Source organism: Eriocheir sinensis, chromosome 40 (genome assembly GCF_024679095.1).
Source record: "Eriocheir sinensis breed Jianghai 21 chromosome 40, ASM2467909v1, whole genome shotgun sequence".
NCBI lineage: Eukaryota > Metazoa > Arthropoda > Malacostraca > Decapoda > Varunidae > Eriocheir > Eriocheir sinensis.
Window position 1 is genome coordinate 5,480,450 of NC_066548.1, and position 23,851 is coordinate 5,504,300.

At 40.3% G+C, this 23,851-nt stretch overlaps 3 protein-coding genes across 7 annotated transcripts in view; 2 read left to right on the plus strand and 1 right to left on the minus strand.

Annotated features, from left to right (window-relative positions):
- Window positions 1-1,392: 1,392 nt before the first annotated feature.
- On the minus strand, window positions 1,393-6,522 carry LOC127009259 (trafficking protein particle complex subunit 6B-like). The gene is made up of 4 exons (XM_050882145.1): window positions 6,306-6,522; window positions 4,633-4,694; window positions 4,200-4,401; window positions 1,393-2,717 (listed from the first exon to the last, which is right to left on the minus strand). The coding sequence occupies exons 1-4, from the start codon at window positions 6,381-6,383 to the stop codon at window positions 2,592-2,594; spliced, it is 468 nt and encodes a 155-aa protein (XP_050738102.1). The 5' UTR covers window positions 6,384-6,522; the 3' UTR covers window positions 1,393-2,591.
- Window positions 6,523-7,050: 528 nt separating this feature from the next.
- Window positions 7,051-12,174, plus strand: LOC127009258 (THO complex subunit 7 homolog). Its single transcript, XM_050882144.1, has 5 exons — window positions 7,051-7,219; window positions 8,287-8,407; window positions 9,209-9,325; window positions 9,633-9,828; window positions 11,797-12,174. Exons 1-5 carry the CDS (start codon window positions 7,210-7,212, stop codon window positions 12,004-12,006), a joined length of 654 nt encoding a protein of 217 aa, XP_050738101.1. The 5' UTR covers window positions 7,051-7,209; the 3' UTR covers window positions 12,007-12,174.
- A 3,361-nt stretch (window positions 12,175-15,535) lies between these two features.
- LOC127009260 (sestrin-2-like) overlaps window positions 15,536-23,851 on the plus strand; it is a 37,822-nt gene continuing 29,506 nt past the window's right edge. For 4 of the 5 annotated variants that reach the window (XR_007761744.1, XR_007761745.1, XR_007761746.1 and 1 more), the window contains exon 1: window positions 15,536-15,850. Coding sequence is in view for 2 of the 5 variants with exons in the window: in XM_050882146.1 (XP_050738103.1) it covers window positions 15,824-15,850 (27 nt within the window). In the remaining 3 variants the exon portion in view is untranslated. The remainder of the gene's footprint in view (window positions 15,851-23,851) is intronic. The other variant, XM_050882148.1, reaches the window with a different exon arrangement.

Genomic DNA, 23,851 nt, shown 5'->3' on the forward strand with positions numbered 1-23,851 from the left:
CAAAACATAGCTTCGAGTTGTAGTTCAGGATTGATATCGGTGCGAAGACAATTTATGTATTTAAAAACGTTAAAAAAGTATGTAGTTTACTATTCAATTTATACCATATTGACCTGCAGACTGCCAATAAGAGTTTAGTGTATATACTGTATAGGCGACCTGGCTGAACAGCTGAGGCGAGAATTTATCCGCTGGCACTGTCCTAGAGCTCCTTAATTAGTGCTTTCTTTGATAGTTCCAAGACTGTATAATGAGGTGCCACTCTCCATTAGGCACTTTTCATATAGAGGTTTGAAAGAGCAATTTAGAATTTATCTTTATAATCAACCCAGATATCACACGAACTGGCCCTCACAGAGCTCGCAGTCCCCCGCAAGGCCTGGGGGAAGAAATGCACCACAGTTTCACGGCCACCTAGCTCCCCGCCATCACCTCATTGCATTTCTTTCTTGAATAGTTTAGTGACCATACGAATGAGATTTATAAGCATGACGTCATGTGTTAAATGATGCAATAAGTTTTATGTACCCAGGTTTTACATAGTACGCCAATGCGACGATGAGCGCAGCGGCCAACATTTACATTATCTTTTTGGTAGAAGCTATGATTTTTAGAGGGGGTGTTGTCATGGAGAACAAGTTTAGTCTATGTCACTGTTATACTGATTTTAATAATATTTCATGTATATAAACCAGTATAGCCGTTACAAGTTTTTATGGGGTGGGGGGTGGGGGGGGGGGCGATCAGGCCTAATGATCTTCTTTTGTGAAAGATTGGTGCTTTGCAAAAATAAGGAAGATAATTAGTTATTATTACTATTAATATTTTGAAAGGGATTCTCTCTCTCTCTCTCTCTCTCTCTCTCTCTCTCTCTCTCTCTCTCTCTCTCTCTCTCTCTCTCTCTCTCTCTCTCTCTCTCTCTCTCTCTCTTCCATATTTTCAATCCTTGTTTTTCAATATATGCATATTCCCTCATACTGTGTTTGGGGCACAGCTACCTAGATTCAAATAATTATCAGTGATGATATAATACAAATATCTTAAGAAAGCCATGCATATCACCTCAATCACTTCTGCACCACTTAATATATGTGAAATGAGAGAGAGAGAGAGAGAGAGAGAGAGAGAGAGAGAGAGAGAGAGAGAGAGAGAGAGAGAGAGAGAGAGAGAGAGAGAATGTGTGTGTGTGTGTGTGTGCTGCAGGCTAAGTTTGCCTACCTTTTGGGCCTGTTGGGCGCGAGCTGTGATGGGCTACAAGTTCCCGAGTCAACCTACAGAGGCAAAGATATCATTCGGCAGCATTTCCCACATTACAGGTTCCGTGTTAATTTTAGTCACTCTACATTACACACCACAACATGAAAGACAAGATTCAGGAAAAAAAGTTTACAATATGCTTAAAATCTTTGTGATCAATATTTTTTTATTTTGCCTCCATGGATTTTCCATGAAGCTACCCTTTTCAGATACTGAGAGAATATAATTTTTTTTTTAATTACATGTATTCGAGACAAACTCACTAACAGATACATAATGAATCTTCTTGAGTGCTGTACAAAATATTTGAAGTTTATCACATTCTTAATCCACCAATGCCATCAATAGCACAGAGTTTCTGCACATAGAGCCATGACACACCTGGCTCACAGTACTACCTACAATAGGTAAACATATCCCACTCTGCATATTGGATAGAGGCAAAGGTAACCTGGTGGTCCATTGGTCAGTGCTTATTTCTACTTGTCATTAGAACTGTGGTGTATCATTCACACACTCCTGGAGCAAAGTTACCAGATCTTCCAGATTACCAGCAAGTTACCTTCACTTGGTGAAACCTTACAGACTCATATTCCATACAATCCTGGAACGATGTGATCAGTTAAGTTACCTGACACCTCTTCTTAACCAAATTCATGCTGTGACATTTGAGCCACCTCATCAGATTAACAATGAGTTCTACGAGAGCAACATCTAACGATAAAATTCTAAAGATAAATACATCACCCTTAACACAGGAAATAAGTCTGATGTAATCCTTGCACAACACATTTTAAATGTTTTACTGATGTCATGTTGTTTATTCATTATATTTTCCTAACCATGAGTATCTTCATGCTCTGTAATATACAAACATGGTAAAGCATATAGATTTCTTAAGGAAACTTCTTTACACACACTCAAAATAAAAGGGCATAGATTCTTGATCTACAGTTCAATGAAACTGAATCAGATTCTTCATTGTATATATAAATATATATAAAATTAGTAGCCATAGAGCCGTACATTTACTTCAGATTCAAAATGGGAAAAAGTAAGGTTAGTGTTACAGATAACTACCTGAGATAAACATCAGAGTTTAAAATACTCCAGACTCTATTGGGATCAGCAACTACATATTTTTTACAGAAAAGGAGACGTCTCAAGAGGAAAAAAATGAGGAAACAAAAAAGCCCACTTATATTGGAGAAAACTATATATTACATAGTTACTCATTATAAGAAAATTGTAGAAAATCTTAGTGCTGCTTACATCAGTTTACCTCTGATGAATTCTCTTTACATGAGGCCACTTAGGAACAACACTTGTGCTGCTCATCCTCGTTGAACCTGTATTTGGAACTTGCATGCAGGAAGCTGAGTCACCTCAGCTGTAACTACACATGTGATCCCCAGATTGGCCAGGCAGCCGCGCACCAGTCCACAAGTAAAAGCCAGATACTGAAGGAAAAAGAGAACATTGTTGAATTAATTCTTTATGAACTGAAACACTGCCATCACCAATGCTGTGAATAATAGACTTACTGCACACTAAATATGTACTCATGTTTCACAACATCTGCCAGCAGCATCTCATCCCTGATGGTTAGCTAGAGTTTTCTATAGATGAATTCAAGCATACACATTACAGACAATAAAGAAAGAAAGTAAAGCTAGAGGAGGGTAGTTTGAATGGTTAGAGGAATCTACCTTCTTAGGCACATACTGTATAGCTACAGTTTATTATTCATAATACAAGAATGAAGAATGTGTATATGAAAGGAAGAATAAAAGCATATAAAATTTAATAGATAAATTTCCTTATCCCTAGTGTGATCTTGACCTCAGAGGTGGGGAAACTTACGAAGATAAGAATCACATGGAAGCCACACTTAAAACAAATTATAGATCAACTGATTCATACTTTTAAGGGGGGGGGGGGGGGGTCACTTTAGGGTTCAAATAAAAATAAATCAGAAGCAAATGTAGTAACCTGCCATGATCCCTGTTATACCTGAGGCTGATATCATACAGGTTAGGTGCCTGGAGAACGAAAAATGAATGTAGTGGATGCTGCTGCTGTTGTTCACGCTCAGTCCTTTACAGAAATGGTAAGAGCTCCCCTAACACTTCTATTGCCTTCCAGAGGGGCATCCCTGTGCTTGGAATATTTACATTATATTTACACATTCAAACATGGTATAAGTTTGTTTGTTTTTTCACTCCCCTTAGTCACCAAGGCCTCTGCCTAAATTGTACCAACTAAGAGGTTTTACTGTAATTATAATATTAGTAATAATAAAAGTTTCAATAATAATAATAATAATAATAATAATAATAATAATAATAATAATAATAATAATAACAATAAAAATAATAATAATAATAATAATAATAATAATAATAATAATAATAATAATAATAATAATAATAATAATAACAATAATAATAACGCTAAGATATTTTCAACAAGTTGGAGAACGATGAGAAAGGAAACATGAACTTAAACAAGGGAATGCATTCCAGATTAATTACCTGAAAGAGCCTTAAGTGAAACCAGTCAAGAATACACTTATCTCCCTAGTATGTTTGTTTTTCCCTTCTCCTCCTCCAATGATGATGATGATGATAATAATAAATATGATAGTAACAAAAGCATTTAGAGACTGCACACCTCCATCCAAGATCAAGTACCTTAGCTATGCCAGAAATTGAAGCCTTATTTAAACAACAATTTCCCAAAAGAATGGGAAAATAAGGCATTTCAGTGATCTTAGGTTACCAGCTAATTACTTTATGGAGTCAGCAATCAGCACAGTGCAGCTGAGGTGGTTGAGTGTTGACTGGCTTGTTTATAAAAATTTCTGGAATACTTACACAACACAAAATTCTAAATGTATGATTTCTTAGATTGAAAACCAATGTCCATATCTTAAAACTCACTCTTGGAGCATACTGAAGATACTGTTTCCCTGCAGCCATGTGTGACAAAAACCTGAAGCGGTTGTCATGCAGGACATAAACACCCTGGTGATTTGTTCTCAAGTTATCAATCTGCTTCCTGTACACATTAACCCAGAGGTCCTTACAAATGTACTTCATGATGTCCAGCTCATCCTTGAATCGTCCAGATTCTCTCGTCAACCTATGGGAAAATACGATCTATCAAAACCAAAAAAATTGTATCAAAAGCAGCCTTTAAACATGATGTTTTGTTGATACAACAAAATTACAATTGAAAATGCAATGGTCAAAAGGATATTACAGATAATTCTTCTGTGTGGGAGATAGGATGACAAAGATACAGATGGAGGAATAACTAAGGTAAATAGGCCAGACTACCTTTTATGTATTCTCTGAAACAGGCAGCACTTACCTTTCTACAAGTCTGTAACCTGTAGCAAATCCCATATGCTCTAGTTTTGCAACAGCCTCATCCTGAAAAGGAAAATATCAGATTCATTAGAATCAGAATCAACAATGAGTATGTTTGGCTTATAATTGCAATGATCAAGAATGTCTGCAAAAAGGGATGTCTGTACTTAGCTACCAGTAGACATAAGAAATATTACTCTCAAAACTGCTGTTTTGTGTCTACTATAGAGGGTGATAATTTATGATGGGAGTATAGTTATGACAAGAGATGTCCAGGTGGAATAGGTTACTTCAACAATATAGGACACACCACTTAACCCAGTCAACCAATGAAGCTAAAAAACAATAGTAACTTCTATTTTATTAGTTAGTGTTGAAGTTGTTGATATTGCCTAACAGATATACTGTGAATAAAATGGAAACATTTTTTATACTATTTGAAGTTTCCTTAGTTAATGAAGTGTTTTTAAAGGTTAATGGCAAATAAAAAAGTTACTGTAATGCAATCGTTGAAATTTGAGGTTAATGATTTAACGTCCGTTATTTGACCTGTAAATTCACTGCCTAACGTCAGTGGTGATAACCTATCTGATAACAATTTGATGGTCAACAGCATTAATGATTAATTTAAAAATGCCCAGCACTGACAACGAGTACCATTATTGTACTTCTTTACCCCCTTTACCAGTTCAGATTAAGTTATTAGCCTTCTCGTTTCTGCCCCTCCAACCCTGACATCATATTTCTGGTTGACCCATAGGCTTCGGCTATGGGAAAGCCGAAAAGTGGCCAAGAAACGGCAAAATTACACTGCATTTTGAGACAAAGAAAAGAGCATGGAACGTACATCAGAGTACTCCTCTCATAACCATAAAGCTGTTAAAAATATTTACTTTTACTCAAACTCCATTCTTTTTGGGTGGTGGTTGTTACAAAATAAACAGTCTTGTGATGTGTGGCATCTAGCCTAGAGTCCCTTGTTGTCTACTTTAGATAATTTGACAAGTGATTACTGTGTGGATAGCTAATTCAGTCTGCCATGACCTTACAGCACCACCTATGACAAAAAAGCCCATCTCAAGATCACTCACCCACCACAATGACCCAGGGCAAGTATGGTGGGTTGCTCTATGCCACCACTGCCTACAATTAGCTCGAATTATGGGTTTTGTGGTGAGCCCTTTTTAGGGTTCACCGTACCACAGCCACAACTCGTGAAAGCCCAGAAAAGGGTCTGCCGACGTTCTCGGGTTAATACCGAAGAGCAAAGTCAGTGGAAGCAAACTGTACAGACAAACAAGGCTCAAGGCAGGGTAAAGTATATAAGTGTGTGCAGTGAAGTAGCTAAGTGTGCGTAGTGAAGTATCTAAGTGTGAAGAAGTACCAAGGAGGACCTAAGAAGTGATAAAAAGTGGAACAGCTCAAAAGAAGAAGAAGTAGAAGAAGCAGAGGAAGTCGAAGATGAAGAAGAACTAGAAGAAGAGGAAATATAAGTAGAAGAGGAAGAAGTATAAGTAGTAGAAGAAGAAGGCGAAGAGGAAGAGGAAGTAGAAGAAGAAAAGGAAGTAGAAGAGGAAGTACTAGAAGAAGTAGTAGTAGAAGTAGAAGATGTAGAAGTAGAAGAAGAAGAAGAAGAAGAAGAAGAAGAAGAAATAGTAGGTGCAGCAATCTCACCTCGGAAATCTTGTCACCCTGGAACACGTACGAGACGGCCTCCATATGCAGCAAGTCGAATATCGCATCCTCCGCCATTGTTAATATACCTCACCGCGGCACACTTTAACTGCAGGTGAACTTAAATAACCGGGAGAATGGCAGAGCGGAAGGACGATTAGCTACATGCCCTGCCCCGCCTCCCTGTTGACATCTGAGGCTGCCTGGCTAATGGCGTCTTTGTAACGGGATATCATTACCACTTATTTGGATGGTAATTACATCTACAGTACTCTACAACTAAACGACAGAAACAGACACACAAACAGACAGACAGAGTGCAAGCTGTGTGGAGCAGAGGTGGAAAACATCAGTCATTTTGTGCTATATGTTGCCCATTCCTACAAGACACAAGAAGTGCAATGGAACCGCAGCAGCCGTACCAGGAAGTCGAAGAGGAAATAATTGGAAAAAAAGAGATACTACACCAGATGTGGAAGGCAAGAGAGAAGAGATTAGAAGAATTGCAAGACCAAGACGAATAAACAAAAGAAGGTGCCGTTGTAAAGGTAATACCTCCAACACCATCACATCGCATCACATCAGCCAGTAGACGATGATGAGAGATAGTACGCATCCAAGAAGGTGAAAGTAAAAAGGCACAGTAGATAAAATTGTAAAGGAAATTAGGTACTCTGGGAAACATCACAGGGAACTCCCAACCCAGACCAAGAGCTTGAGGGGCTGTCTTGGGAGAAATCTCTAATCAGCTGTGCCATCAAGATCAAGATCAGGATCAGAAGAGTGTAAACAACCCTCCTCGGCCTCACCAGCCCCCAAAACACTCCAGAAGAACGATCCTCCCCACACCCCAACAAACCAACAGCCCTTAAAATATTGAAGAAGTCCTCATCCCCGCGGCACCATGGGCGACGGTATGTTATCGAGGCTGAGTTCAGTTTTATGGTAGTAATAGATGATGCATGTAGTAAGGCTTGGTTTCAAGAGGTAAAGGCATTTATTTCTTTGTGTAGAAGTGAACTGGTCAACAGTGTGTCTTTCAAATTTCCATCCAAATAAGTGTAAGGAAATGATAAGGTATTATTCCAGAAGTGTGCCCATCTTGCTGCAAAGGACACTATACAATGTGCTATGTGAAGCACTTCAGGTATTACTCCTGTCCCACACCAGCCTCACTCACGGGGCCGACAATTCCTGATGGATTTCAACGTGCTCTTCAGCATTTCTTAGTTTGTTGCAAATTATTCTTTTCTGCAATAATGTTTTTTGCTGGTAATTGTGGAGATTGACTCCACGCCTACAAAATACGATATTACGCCTCCATATTATATTTAAGGGACGAAGTACATCTTCCTCAACCATAATAAGATATTATGAAGGCACAAGTACTGAAAAGTAAAGAAAATGGCCTAACCCCCTTCCCTAACGATCTTGGGGGACACGTGGGAAATGGGGGTCTTGGGTTGGGGAGCATATTTAGACTACTCTAACCAAACTTTACATAACCTAACCTCTAACGTGTTACTATCCCTCAGGTGCCTTGCTGATTTTATAAGGGCTTCCTTACTGAAGTTAGCCTCTCTAAGTACCCATATAAGATGCCAGAGAAATTAGTTCTTATGTCAGCATAATCTATGACATGCTGGTACTATTATAGTTTCAGACTTAAAGCTGTCATAATTTGTACTATGTTATTTTCTTTTCTATCAGAGCTACCAGTGGTATAGGCTGTAAGTATTTGTATTTTATAATTATGCAGGGTAGTATTTTTGTATTTTTCTTTATGTGGATTATTATGTCGAGTTTTTGAATTATTATGTTGATTTCTGTAAATATTTTTGATTTGATGGTCACCACCATAAATCTTTATGTGGACCAGGATATGCGTATCCATGACTTTCACAAGTTTGCTGAAAAAGTGAAAGATTTATTGGACTTTTCTCTTCTCCACAAACTCATGCATTCACTTGAACATTTGCAGAGGAAATAATCAGGAGGAGGTTGATGATTGATGGAGATGGAACTGGAGATGCAAGACTTATGATGATGTTTATGAAGCAGTTCATCAAATGGTGTAGCACAGATGACACTCCACAAGAAAGGTAAACTTTACATTTTTTCAATTAAAATATTGTGGTTAACATGAGGTTATGTGATTTTATTTTACGGTAATAATAAAGAAATTCACGGTCAGGAAGAAAATATCAAATAGCATTAATATTTTAATTTCTGTTCTTTTAGGGATAAAGAGGTAACCTGGCTAAATGATGAACTAAACAAGTAGGGCTATTAATGAGAAGAAACTTAAATTATGTTCAACAATCGTGCTGAAATCAGGAGAGCAGTCATCCTTGAGAAATCTCTAGAAACAGTAAATGAATTTGTATATTTGGGCTAACTCATTCAAACTAATCGCTTATTATAACTTCAAATAAAAAGATGCATGAGAATGGTCTGGAGTGGTTTCAGAAAAAGAGATAACATTAAAAGACTTTCTACTGGTGTGCTTAAAGCAAGTGATATCAGTCAGTGAATTCTCCCTGTCATGACATATGAATAAGAGACATTAATATTGAAGTACCAAAAGAGGAAAATGAGAAGTGCCTAGAGAGGGATGAAAAGATTGATGCTTGGAATCACCATAATGGATAAGAGGAAAGACAAAAATAGATGACATAGTAGCAATAAAGACAATTAAAATCAAGAAATAGCAAAGGTCAGAACATGTAATTAGGAGAGGACAACAGATGGACAAAAAGAGTGATGATGTAGCATTGAAAGGCATTGCTTTGGATAGTTACTGTGATTGGATTTTTTTCTAACATTCTTCATGGTTTTGATGAAGTATGTTATAGTGATGGAATACAAAAATAAAATGTTTCTTATATTGAACCTTCTTGCAGTCAGAATCAGTATGATCGTCTTCTGACACAACTGGCAACCATAGAACATTCATCTCTAAAATGGAAGTCTATTGTGGATATGAATAATGAAGAAATCAAGAATTATGAACTGCTGAGGTACTGTATAGTTAAAGCATATATTGAGATCTACATGAAATTATACATATAAATTATTCTCATCACCTCAACTTTTTTAATATAAAGCAGTAGAATATTTTGTTAAAACTGACAACTAAGACAATGTTTTGATGCTAGTTATATATTAGAGCACCAATGGGTAAACAGTCCAGTGATTGTCATTTTGGATTATATTAAAAGTTCATAACTGTTCATATCAGATTGACGGATTAATGTATTAACTTTCATGTGTTGACTAGACGAAGTATAAACATTTATAAATATTCATTTTATATTTTTATTCAAGGGAAGAGACAAGTACTAATGTTGAAAAGGCTTGTACAGCCATTGAAGAAGCAAAGCAGGAACTTGAAGAAGCCAGGCAAGTGCGACGTAACCGATTAGAGTATGATGCTCTGGCTCGGCTGATCAAGGAGCACCCACCACGATCAGATACAGCTAACAAGTTGGCCCACCTAACACAGCACCTTCATGCACTCAAGGTGAGATGAGTTTTATGTATCATTTGTGCACAGTGGCAGTATTGCATCCAGTGAACTCCTCCAAGTGAAGTGACCTGCTTACAATAATTCTCAAAGCAGAGAAAAGTTTTTTCACCAACACCTAGCACATAGTCTGCAATTCCTAACGTGTTGGAAATTTTGGGATTACTTCTCTCAGAAAGGTAATTAAGTCATCCCAGACATGCCCATGGTGACCACACAAAAAACTCATGAAAAATATTTTGTTCTCTTAAAAAGCCTACTTTTATCTATATTTTTGAACCCCAAGAGTGATACTAATTGATGATAGTGCTGTCTAGGGCTGTGCCCCAGGGAGTTTCTTTTCTTATCTTTATTATTATTCATGTTGATGGCAGTCAGACAGAGTTCTATTTGTGGTATGGTGATGGGGAAGGCTAAGTCATTGAGCGGCTATTCTTGTGGGACATTCTTTTATATTAATTGTAATGACATGAATAATGATGACCTCATGGTCTTAGCCAATGAAAAACCTGACTTCAAATGACATGGTACACACTTTGAAGCCAAGTTTAGTGAATACAAGGACACTGTAATCTATAATCAGACCCTGATGAAACTAAGGAATACTTTCATGAGCAGAGTGTCTGTGGCTTTTGCTAAGGTGGCTAGGGAGATGACTGACTCCACCCATGGTACCTTTGTTTATAAAAATTTTGAAGCAGTGGTTAATGGTGGAAGAAAGAGAACTGTCCAGGGTCAACAGGTTATTGTGGTTAAATTGAAGGCCAGCACCTCTGGGCAAGAGAGACCTCCAGACACCATGACTATTAACCCGTGGGCTTCGGCTATGGGAAATCTGAGAAGTGGCCGAGAAACGACAAAATTACACTGCATTTTGAAACTAAGAAAAGAGCATGAAACGTACATCAGAGTACTCCTCTTATAACCATAAAGCCGTTAAAATTATTTACTTTTACTCAAACTCCATTCTTCTTGGGTGGTGTTTGTTACAAAATAAACAGTCTCGTGATGCGTGGCATTTAGCCAAGAGTCGCTTGTTGTCTACTATAGAGAATTTGACAATTGATTACTATATGGATAGCTAATTGAGTATGCCATGAACTTACAGCACCACCTATGACAAAAAAGCCCACCTCAAGATCACTCACCCACCACAAGGACCTCGGGCATTCATGGTGGGTTGCACTATGCCACCACCGCCTACAATAAGCTCAAATTAGGTGTTTTATGGCGAGCCCTTTTTAGGGTCCACCGCACCACAGCCACGGATCGTGAAAGCCCTAAAAAGGGTCTGCCGACATTCTCGGGTTAAGACTGCTGTGTGACATTGGTCCCTTTCCATGATTGCACCATGACTGGCTTTGGTAAACTGGTGGTAAGACTCCTTACCAAGGAAGCCAGGGTAGAGTCTGATAATGCTATCAGTCAATGGCTTGGCATGATTAGCATTTTCAGCATTTCTGAAACCACATGATGCTGCTAAAAATTACTTGTGGCTATCACCTTCTACATATGGGATTGAGAGCATTCCCAGAATCCTAATAATCATTTTTTTGCAAGCAAGGAAGAATGGTGTTGGTTCAGAAGCAGTTAGTTTTATCACATTCAGTGTTGCCATTTCAGATACTTGTATTTTATTGACACTTTACTGTATATAATTAGCCAAAATTGATATCCTGCTGTGTATTATATATTAAAAAATGTAAGGTGTGCTGTGGTGCAGATATTATCATTTATAATGTTCACTATATAAACAGTGAACATTTTCTGTGCTTTAGTTTGAAAAAATATCATGGCTGTAAGAGTGTCATTGTTTTGAGAACACCTAGAGTAGTAATGCCATGAACTGCATTGAAGGGTAAGAAAATATTGAAGTACAATGTATATGTTTTTTTTATATATATTAATTTATTTAATATCTAATTTTATTGACATAATACTAATTCATTTACTTTTACTTTTCAGTCTAAAAGGGATCAGCTGGAAGAAAAGATCAGTTTGAGGCAGAAGCAGCTCCACGTTTTGGTCACATCACTGCATCAGTTGAAACAGACACTGGCTGATGATAGTATTACCTCTGCTTCTGATGATCTCTGTGTTATTGATGAGGTGATTGACTTAACAGGCCCAGCGCCTACAGTGACTCTAAGTGATTCAGGAATGGATACTGCCTAGACGTACCTTGGCAAATAGCATTTACTACATACAGGGTTAGGATTAATAGTGCCCTCATCCTCATTTCTTGATGCAAAATATATGATCAATATGTTCGTAAAATTGTTTTATTTAGTGCATACAAAAACATGTATGCATATATGCATTAATAAAGTTGCCATATTTAAACTAAGCATTATTTATGTCAGTAGTCTCACTGAAGATATCAAGGACCATTTCAATGTAAATGATTTCCGGCCTGTCTACTCAAGCCCTGAAGAAGCTCCAAGCCTCACTCTTAGGTCTGCTCTATCAGAACACCGGATGGCTGCCTCATGTCAGACATGGATGGGCAATGGGCTCATTGGACTGAGAGCTCTGAGCAGGTGTATAAGGCAGGCAGATCCCAAATACTGGGTTACAAACAGTTAATGCTGATCCACCCATTGATGAAACCCACTTGACAGGGTCAAAGGGGGTATGGCAAGGTTGAGGGGTGGAAAAAGCAGCTAGTGTTTGTAACAACAGTGCAAAGCTGCTGTCTTTACTACTGTATGAAAGTCTGGTACCATTCCTGACTGGACTATTGATATGGTTGTTCCTATCAGGAAAGGGAAAGGGGACCGTTCTGGCTTCAACAAATACTGCTGTACAGTATTTCATAATCTAGTATGCCACACAAGGTACTTAACCACCAATTATTCATGCAGATTTGCAGCCAATTGCTGAAATTATACTCAGGGTTCACTCCTGGTAAGTCAAATACTGCCCATATCAACACTTCCTGTACTGGTGGAGGGATGCTTGCAGCCTATGCCAATTTCAAGAAGGCATTTGATTTGATTTGGTGTCTTCATGGATGAAACAGTACAGTCTGCTTATGCATGTAGCAAAGACATGAGATTTGAAATATTTCACATATGTAGCTACCTCTAGCTTAGTGCAAAACAATGCTGGGTATCATTAAGAAGTCTTAGGGCTGATTAACTTGGCCCACAGTGTTATGGACTAGCTCTCAGCACTATGAAAAATATATAGTGTATGGCATTGCTGATACCTGTGAAAAGGATACAGCTTTGGATCTTCATGTTGTTTGCACTCACTGTCTTACTTTATGGTTGCAAGACATGGACACTAAATAGTGTCATAAAAAGGCAAATTGATGCTTTTGGTAATAAGTGTCTACACGGAATCAAAGGATGTCACTGTGTAGAATGACTGTCAAATCAGCAATTTTTCTGTAGAACTGAATTGAAGTCTGTTACATGCATAATTTGTGAATGCCAACTCTGGGCATGTCGAGGAGTAAAGTGATCATTTATGACGCTGTGATTTATCTTGCTGCTTGGCTCATGCTGCACGCTGGTGCTCCACTTGACTAGTAAATTGTGATGAAGGTGAGGTTAATGGATGGCAGCATGTGGGTGATCTTTGGCCTTTTAATGACATTTAAAAATTATTGCCCGCACATTAACCACTTCTGTGCACCGGCAACTCAACTGCTTTCCAGAATGAAAGGAACAGAGCTTTATTTTTCACCTGGAGTCATGATGCTCCTTTCACTGGCAGGTTTGTTCTCTCATTGTTTTCAACTCATAATTGTTTGGTGTTTTTAGCTTGATTTTGATGGCAGACATTTTGATTTACTATACATGTTATAGAATTTAGGATAGTGACTGATGAAAATACAAAATTGGTAATTGATTATAATGATATACCCGGAGGCAATGGGAAAAGTTGGAAAGTTTTGATAAGGTAAATGGTCAGTTATATTTCCGTCTTTTTTTTTTTTTGTGGTGTAATACAGTACATTTGTTATCTCCCTGTTTTCTTCCACGGCTACATGGGTAAGGTAAGAGGTGATGGCTGACATTATTACGTTTCCATCTTTTTCACAGTTCATAACGTAACTGAAAGCCAAAATGTTATGGTCTGTTGATGTCTGGTGCTAGATACTGTTGATTCTCTCTCTCTCTCTCTCTCTCTCTCTCTCTCTCTCTCTCTCTCTCTCTCTCTCTCTCTCTCTCTCTCTCTCTCTCTCTGTGTGTGTGTGTGTGTGTGTGTGTATGTGTTCCTGGTCTTCAGTTCGCCCCGCTGGTTTTATTATTCACGGTCTAGCCATGTAGCTTTGTTGTAATATCGTCATCATAATAACCTAGAGATCCCGAGTTCGTGCCTCGCAACCCACATTATCTAGCTGCTCTTGGATAAAGGTATTGTTTTCGAATAATAGAGGCATTATATATATATATATATATATATATATATATATATATATATATATATATATATATATATATATATATATATTATGTATGTATGTATGTATATTCACTATATCAACATGAGCCCAAACCAAGGCCTATATAAAATATAGACCGTATTCTAGGTTATATTTTGGCATTGTTTATCATACAGAACTTAAACGTCATAAAATCAAAAGCGAGTCTCTTCTTCTTTTCTTTCTTTATTTTTACATCTTACATATTGTAAATGAGTACATATAGTCGATGAGCGGGCAACGGCCCGCCGCTGGGGTGTCTCTCTCTCTCTCTCTCTCTCTCTCTCTCTCTCTCTCTCTCTCTCTCTCTCTCTCTCTCTCTCTCTCATCTGAAGATCTAGCAATCGACATTAGCATTGAAAAAATTATAATATTAACTTGCAAACCTTCGATCGTATATATATATAGTGCCCCATAACCATATTAGGTGCGTTTTCTTTTTAGGTTTGATAATTTCGGTGTATTTTAGTCATTTTGGCCCACTCGATACTGTAGGATATATTGCACATGTGAATGAACACGTTCGGTCTTCGTATGCACACAGCGGTGGCTGGTGAGTCAGGTGCAGGCCGCGGGGCACGTCACCCTGCTGCCCTCCGGCACTCGATCCTTTCTTGAGTTACCTGTTTCTCATATTCAAGTAGGCTAGTCAGCCTAGTCTTAACATTATATTCAAGGATATGAATTATATTATTCATGCTATGACAGCATAGTGCCGACGACTCTGAGGTTGATATACAAGATCTTCCTGGCCCCCCAACAAAGGCGATGAGCGGCGCGGCAGGCAGGATTATCTGGCTGCTGGTCGATTTTGCCGTGCCGGCCACCGGCGTTGTGAAAATGTTTATTTTGTGACATTCTGTTATTATATATTTACATGATACAGATGAACTTTTAACAAATGGAACCTCGCATTCTATTGGGAAAATAAGCTCGTACAGAGACTAAACAAAAGGGTGAAATAGGAAAACCTTTGTCACCGAAGAAGTGTTTAAACCCTCCCGCCGGCCCGGGTGACTCCGTCATCGACCTGCCCGAGCTGAAGGTGCCATGTAGGGAATACTCGGCATATTCTGCGGCATAAAAGTAACGCACACTAAGTTCCGGAAGTACATGTAGCTTGCATAAACAATCATTATGACTTTTTAGTTAGACTAAAATAGTAAAACAACACGTTACGATTTGTAACTAGGGCGAGCACGATATGTGGAGTGGCATCGCCTCATCAGCTGAGGGAGCAGCTGAAGGCCAATCAGCTGGGAGGTGTCAAACAAAGGACTCCCTTCAGTCTCAGCTGAGCGTCGAGCTGGTTACTACCGTGGTGACTCTTCTGCTCGACTCGGCTGCATTATTCCGTGAAAATCAACGACACCCTTCAAACGAAACACTTTTTCAGTCCACTTAAATTAGAGAATAAGGCGTCGATACATGTCGGTGCCTACAGACTCGGTGCTTCCTGAGAGACGGACTTTGTTGTAGTCTTCTGTGCCGACTCAAGTGAATGAAGTAATACCTGTTATTTCAAATTAATTAGTACAAACTAATTCCTTACAGAAGATGGGACATCTTGTCGAACAGTCAGAGGTAAGTCAAATGGGGGGCGTCAGGTAACGGCTTGGTGTGAGAGAGAGAGAGAGAGAGAGAGAGAGAGAGAGAGAGAGAGAGAGAGAGAGAGAGAGAGATTTCCTTGTTTTCTCTGTTTACACGAGAGTGAATGTGAAAGAAATGTAAATATTCAGTATAGGGATCTCACACGGGCGAGGATTGTGGTACAATCTTCAGTTTCTCAAGACGGTGTCCGCGAAAAATCGGTGGTCGGTTGCCAAGCGGCGGTAGGCCTATCCCCCCAACAACTGGGACGCGGCTGTGTCAGGCGAGTCAATAACGGCAGCGCTGCATAGCAACAGTTCTGCGAGCACCACAGTAGCACAGACTGCTGCGGCAGGCAAAAGCATGACGATCATAATTATATTTCACATTTACTGCCGTAGGGACTGAATTTCAAACTGAAGGAGGCGTGGAGAGCCAGCCTCTTCCCTAATCCCCTAGCAACAATTAAGTTGGGTCTAGCTTGGATGGGATACATTACCTTTAACTCTCGACTTCTTAAAGGTTAAGTGATGTAAGGAAAGATAACCATGGCCTTAAACTCTGGCTGTCGTCTTCATAGGCGCGCAGCGTTCAGATAGGCTTAGTAGTTGACTGTGTTTGCCACCGGGGTGCTGCTAACTTACTAACTCATAATTACTTATTAAATATTAATGCCGGGTTTTATTACGGCTGCCTATATTTGATAACAGTGACCGGTGTATTACTGATGGAGTCTAAAGTCGGCTGAAAGTATTTTCAATATAAAGAACTGAAAGTGGGTTTTCTTGTCTGTACACGTCAGGCCGGCCCAGGCAGGTCTCTCTCTCTCTCTCTCTCTCTCTCTCTCCACACACACACACACACTGAATATATTCGTGCATTCATACTCGGAATATTGAGATGTGTCGTCCACAGTGAAGGAAAATTATTGTAGACTAGATAATCTGGAGTACGCGAGTTCTCAGTCGGCGCGTTTAGAACTTTCTATTTATTCATGTCAATGTGTATGTTAATGGCGAGCATTCAGAGTGGATTTTTTTTTTTTCAAGTAATCTCATACACACTAAATGTATTATTCACTATTGCCTACTGGAATCCGATATGCTTGCTTTGTGCACGTTGATGAAATGTGAGGCACTTCATTGTTATGCCTCTTCCCAGGGGATGGCTTTCGTATCATTGTGAATTTATAACCAGAGAGAGAGAGAGAGAGAGAGAGAGAGATTATCCAGATATTTTTAACAAGTAACCTGGCTGTGCAGAGGATGAATGAGAGGAAACCTAAGCTGGGAAGGGTTGGAGGGGGGCTGGGGGGGCACAGCCTGAGAGAATCGGCATTTTAAATCCCCGAAATAAACATAAGTGTATTTATATCGTCGGTAGAGATGAACGATAACTTCACGCCCAACCGGATTCCTTTCTTTCATTGTGGCGAGCGGTCACAGGGGACACCGAACGACGAGGGGCCGGAGAGGGTCGTGGAGGGCAAACATCTCCCTGAGGTGCTCTTTGTGTTTCCCTGCCGCGTTTGGTTGCCAGGGATATAGTTCGTAACGAGTTAAAAATGCTATTGTCATTCGTGATTGCAACATTTTCTCCTCGCTTCTGATCACTCAGAAAATTAGTTCTTAACTTGATTTAGCCTTTTTTTTTTTTTTTTCGATGCCCCAAACACCTAGGCTTTATTTTGTGGTCGGGGTCGCTATGCAAGACAGCTTCCGAACGTGTCGTCTGTTCGCCAAGGTATCTGATAGGGACTTTAAAAAAACTTGGGTGTATGTAGAGAGCAGCGCTGTGGATTCCGTTCCTTTTGTGTATCAGACGAACGGGCACGCTGCGCCACCTCTACATGTTTATCCGCAAAGCTGTGAGGAACAATACCATGAAACTTCATTCACAAAATTGAAGTAATTTGTCCTTAAACCATAACTGAAAAAAAAACCATTGATTTTCTTTCTCTCAAAACTGTCATAAGGAAAATTTGGCAACTCCATCTCGGTGTCTTTTCATCAAGCTGATGTAAAAGTGTCAAATCCAGCTTCCTAGACATTTAGTTCATATTTATACATCAGTTAAGTTCGAGTTTTGACTCAGCTTCTACATTATAAAATACCGACGCGAAGGAAACCACAGTTAGGTACCTACTGCAGTTACCGCTTATCTAGTAACTTTGTCGAGTATTTTCTTCAACTTGCTCTTGACTGAGGAAGTAGCTGCTGGCACCGTAACCAGCTACCCACCAGCGGTTTACGATGGTGGTTATTTCTGATTCTTACATGGCAACATTATTGAAATCACATTATTCACTAAAAACGACGCCGACAGTCAAAATAACATAGATTGATAGAAAGATAGACGATCTCGATCTACCTATACCTATCTATGTCCATGTATCTATCCATCTATTTACATACCTACATATATTGTACTGCACTTATGTCTCATAGGAGCTCTGTGCGTCGCGCTCTCTCTCTATAGCTATAATTATAATTAATTTTCTTGTTACAAGGTATTCGGGATCAGAGTTTTATTAATTAATATGTATTGCGAGAAACATGATGGATGTATACTTTGCTCTTTCCCCGCTTCTTTTTGCTCTTCTGCCTGGAGTTATTTGAATTTTCTAAAGTTTGAGAGAGAAAAAAAAGTGTACGTGTCGCAGTTTTTGCATAGGCACCACCGCCCTTCTTTCCCTTCCCTCTCCGCTCCTCTTCCTTCCCCCTGAGGCGTCGCGGTGACAGTATGATGTATCCCAGACCGAGGGAGACGTCATGGAAAGTCCCCGGAGGTTTGTGCGTTCGGCTTGTAGAGGTTCTGGGGTGGGTGTCTTGTTGCTCGCCCTCCCACTGCTGCCAACCGTAAGAAGTTCGTCAAGTATGTGTTTTGTAGTGCCCCGGCGGTGCCTTGCCCTCCGCGGCTCAGGGATGCGCTTGAAGGGCACACAAGGGCGCTTCCCTGTTCCTTTTCGTCTTGCCTCCCTCATTCGAGTTTTTTTTTTTTTTTTTCAGGGAATGCGTTGGATTGTGCGTGTTTCTCCATTCTTCTGTGCTCCGCTTGCTCTTTATAATAGTCTTATAAATATTGTGATTCTCTCTCTCTCTCTCTCTCTCTCTCTCTCTCTCTCTCTCTCTCTCTCTGGTGAAATTGCAGAGCAAACAAACAAATACTTGAGAAATCTGCGAATCGCATTATATACAGCACTTCAGATTACATAAGAAATCTTAATATTCAGCACAGCGGCAGTGCGCGTACCCTCGAACTGGAGGTACGCCGGGGGGGGGGGGGGGGGCATTTTTGGGTTGGTTGCTGAGGAGGAAGAGGAGGGGAGGCAAGGCTGAAAATGAAGCAGAGGGGACTATAATAGTGAGGGATTAGAGAAGGTCGAAAAGCCCTATAGTGGGGGAAGGGGAAGAGGAAGAGAGGGACGGACCAATGTGTAAGAGAGGAAGGGCGAAAAGATGAACAGCAAGGAGGGAGAGGGTGGCATACAGTTGGGCGGTATGTGGTAACGCTCCTCTCACCGCCAACAAATGAGGGACAACTTGATTAATCAACACGTGGGAACATCCGCGCCGATTGCACAATGTGCCCCGCATAGCAACTGAACAATTTGCATTTTTGCTATACGTATCCTCTTTTTTTTCTGATGCACCAGTAGGCGGCGGTTGTTTCTTGCACATCACACAGTTTGAACACTAACTATTACTCTCAGGTATTTTTACGATGACAGACTCCTGAGTGACACCGCCCGATGCTTGTTTGGTATGCCCTTTGTTAATGTCTCGCTTACACACGAGACGTCTGTATTGCATGACAAACACATCAGGCTGCCTACCTTTTTGCCATCTCTTATGTATTTGTTTGTAGCCATACATATATGTATAGTTATTATAATGATAATAATAATAATAATTATTATTATTATTATTATTATTATTATTATTATTATTATTATTATTGCGACTATTATTCGAGTTATTAATGAGTTGCGAATGTAAACGAATAGGCTTATATGAAGATTTGGGCAAAGGAAGGTTACATATTTGTGGCCACACGTCACCTTTTGATTGGTTGGTGGGCTTATAATCGATAGGGCCAGTTCGTTACCACCCTGCTCTCCTGCCCTGTGTAAACCACCTTGGTCACGTTTTGCTGGGACGCGAGGTCATGCCTTTTCGACCTGCGTCCTCACTTGTTCAGCGCCACAGTCAAGTAGTCTAATAGGTAAAGGGAGATCACGGTGTGACAAAAGACTTAAGTTTCTGCACCAAATTTGTCATTTATAAGGCGTGTGTTTATGTTCATTCTTCTATTTTTAAGAGTACATTGCCACTATTACTGCTGCTGCAACAATTCTACTTCTAATAATGATAATAATAATTACAATGATACTTAAGATGTAAGAATAGAATAAACCACATAACCAAGCGAAGCTCATGGGAGGTGCTGGAAACACCCCATCCTTCTGGTTTCGCGTCCCGTTATTTAACTGCGATGATTCTTAAAAAAAAAAAAAAAGGTGTGGAAGTAAAAAGTCCTCGTGAAGGCAGCCCAGGAGCGACGTTCCTACCCGCCTCAGGCCGCCCACAGCAGCCCACAGTAACAAACCATTCTGTTGATCCTGCGTCTCCCTACCAACAGATTGCGAGACTAGTGTTGTGCTTGAATGCACTCTCTGACGGCATGACACCTCGTGACTGCGGGATAGATAAAACGCAGATAGTTTGTTTGTTGCATGATAACAAACCGCCGCCTTCCTCGTTACCACCCCGAATGGTGAATAAAATCGTTGTTAACCAATCCTCTCTTTCTTTTTATGCTACATGAGTAATGCAAGCCACACCAGACATGAAACCACAATTGATGTCTTCATTAAAATGAAAATGTATTTACGGTAAAAAAAAAAAAATTGGGCGATAAACATACTTAAAAATGAATCCAAACTATACCTAAACCAAAACTTTATCTAAACATCCACGGCCGCCGCAAGCTTTCGTTGATAACTTGAAACTGGAGAACATGGGGCGATGATTGATAGCTCCGACACGTAATGATGATTGATAGCTTAGCCCTGTAATGCACCTTAGTAATGGAAAGCATGTCTACTACTAAGCCTATGGAGGGAGGCAGTGCGTTGACCTGGGGATGAAATATTGCTGCTGGTTTTATATCTCTTAGGCCTAGCAGCGCACCATACAGCGAGGCCCTCAGGCTTGAACGGGCCCTGGCAGTGACAAAGAGCTGTTTTCATCTTGGTTCCCTCTTTCGTAACCCGCACGCCTAGCCCCGAATCGAGTCTGAATCGTCACGCAAACTGGAGAGTCTCTACAGTTTTCCATCAAGCTTAACTGTTAGGTCATCAACCCCGTCAGGAGTCGCATTACAGAAAGGTGTCCTGACCCGGTTACAAAGTAGAGTTGCTCTGAGACAAAATAAAAAAACCGTGGTCTATTACGCCCGAGCTCTCGATTAAGTAATTCAGGAGTCATGTTTTATTTAGTTTCTGCCACGCTACACAGCTACCGATTATCACACTCTTACTGGCGTATCACCACCAAGAAATAAAGAAAAGTCCCCGTGATAAGACCTAAAGAAGCCGCCTTAGCCTTTAACACACACACACACACACACACACACACACACTCACTTTACTTTCTCGAGGAGTCTTTCTCTATGAGCGCTGCCGCATGATAACTCACTTTTTAACGAGCGATACGAAAGAATGCCGTGATAAGGGCCTGTTAGTATGAGATAAGAGGGTGATGTTGAGGGGATGCTGCTGGTCGGGGAGATGAATGGGGAAGGCTATAAAGTGAACGAAACCAGACGGGGTCGAGATGGGTGTGCCTGGGGCTGGGAAGGGAGTACAGTAACCGAGGCTGGCTGGGGTTTGCTCGTAACTCTTTCACCTGAGTCTGCAGGTGGCCTTTTGACCAGCCCTCGTCTCCCCTTCTCGTCCGCAGCGAATATACAACTACTCACGTGGGCCTCGTTTTGCTCCAGTTTCCCCGAGAGTTTGTGTGGGTGTGGGTGTGTGGGTGTGTGTGGGGGGGGGGGGGTTATCGCTCTCTACACCTCCATCCATTGAGGAATAACTCATAACCACATCAGCCGAGGATTTATAAGATTTCACCCATGAACACGTTCCTCGCACGAGTCGCTTTGCCCTCATTCACTTTTGGCTTCAGTGACACTCTCAAAACGTGCGGAAGCGCTGAAGATAGCAATGTTTTTACCCTCGGTATGATAATGTCTCTAGCCGTTTCATATTTATTTTTTCGCTATTATTACTATATTTTCCTTGTTACACGCATGCAAATCACCACTTACACATTATTTTCATATGCATATAGATAGATACATATATACATGCATACATACATGGCAGCGCGTTCTTGAGATTAAAAAGTGTTTGTTTGTCCACTTCAGAATGTTAATTGATACAGATTTAAAAATTCCATCCTTGAACTCATTCCATAAGTCGAGGCATATAATATCTTAATTTAAAAGCGCCTCCCTAACAAGCCTTGATCGCTTATGAATGCAGCTTCCTCCACATCTCCCTCGGCTTGTAGTAAACAGCAGCCCAGACACCATTCCACTAATCTAGTTCCCACTTCTTTCAACAATATCTCTTTTATGAAGCTCGCGTGCATGTGTGTGTGTGTGTGTGTGTGTGTGTGTGTGTGTGTGTGTGTTCTGTCTTAACGGCACCACACACACACACACACACACACACACACACACACACAGTCGGTATTTACCAAGAAAGGAATATTTATGTGAGGTTTCTTTTTAGGACTGTGTCAGATCGTGTGATACGCTGGTAGAGAGAGAGAGAGAGAGAGAGAGAGAGAGAGAGAGAGAGAGAGAGAGAGAGAGAACGGCACTGGGTCTGACCATCGTGTCGTATAGTTTGGCCCTGAGGATGAGACGTGAGTGACTCTTCCCCTGGAGCACACACACACACACACACACACACACACACACGGAAGAGATAGGAAATCGAGACTGGAAAAATTAAACCGATGAACTTGAATGACATGTGATCGATATGGAACAACAACAACAACATGGAACCCGATTAGATATTTAGGTTATCCGACTGCGGTGTGAGGCGACACGCAGCCCTGGCGGGGATGGTGGCGGCGGCGGCGGCGGTGGTGGTGGAGACGTGTCGTTCCCTTACATCTGCTTGCTTGCCTTGATACCATTGTCTAGACTAGGGGGAAGGTGGGGTACAGGGTCAGGGGTTAAAGGCGATGCATGCACGTCAGTAGTAAATGTGAATAAATTAGAAAGAAGAAAGAATATGATTTTTGAAAGACTATCCGCGTCACTACTAGATGGTATAAATAAAGAGGATAGTTATTTTGTTGTTAGAAATTTACATCCACACCAAAACAAGATTCACCATGAACAATAAACAAACATGAATAAAAACGAGACATGCAGACTATTAAGGTCGCGGGTAGAACAATGGCTAAGGGGGAAAAAATAGAATATACAAGAAGAATCGCTAATTAATACAGGAACATGAGCCGCAAGACTGGGGCGATGTTTCCTCTCTAACCTCTTATTGCGAAACCTTTGTCTGGGGCTTGTAATCTGGTAAACCTATCTGATAATGATATATAATAAGAAGTCAATAATAATGATAAAAGAAACCCCGACGACGTGTTTGTAGTGGCAATGTAGTGGTAATCGTTGAAACAGCCAACCGCTTTAATGCCAATGTTCTAAAAAGTGACATTCATAGCACTATATAGACTTATTGAATCTGTACATAATATTTAATGCACAATTTCAAATACTAAATAGCTGATATTATAAGAGAGAGAGAGAGAGAGAGAGAGAGAGAGAGAGAGGGAGGGAGGGTGATGTGGCAGCGCTGTGGGGAGGCTCGGACCCCGCCCAAACGGACTTCATATCTGTGCCGGAACACCACACCGGACCATAACAGTGACAGCATTATGATCATCCATGATATAATTT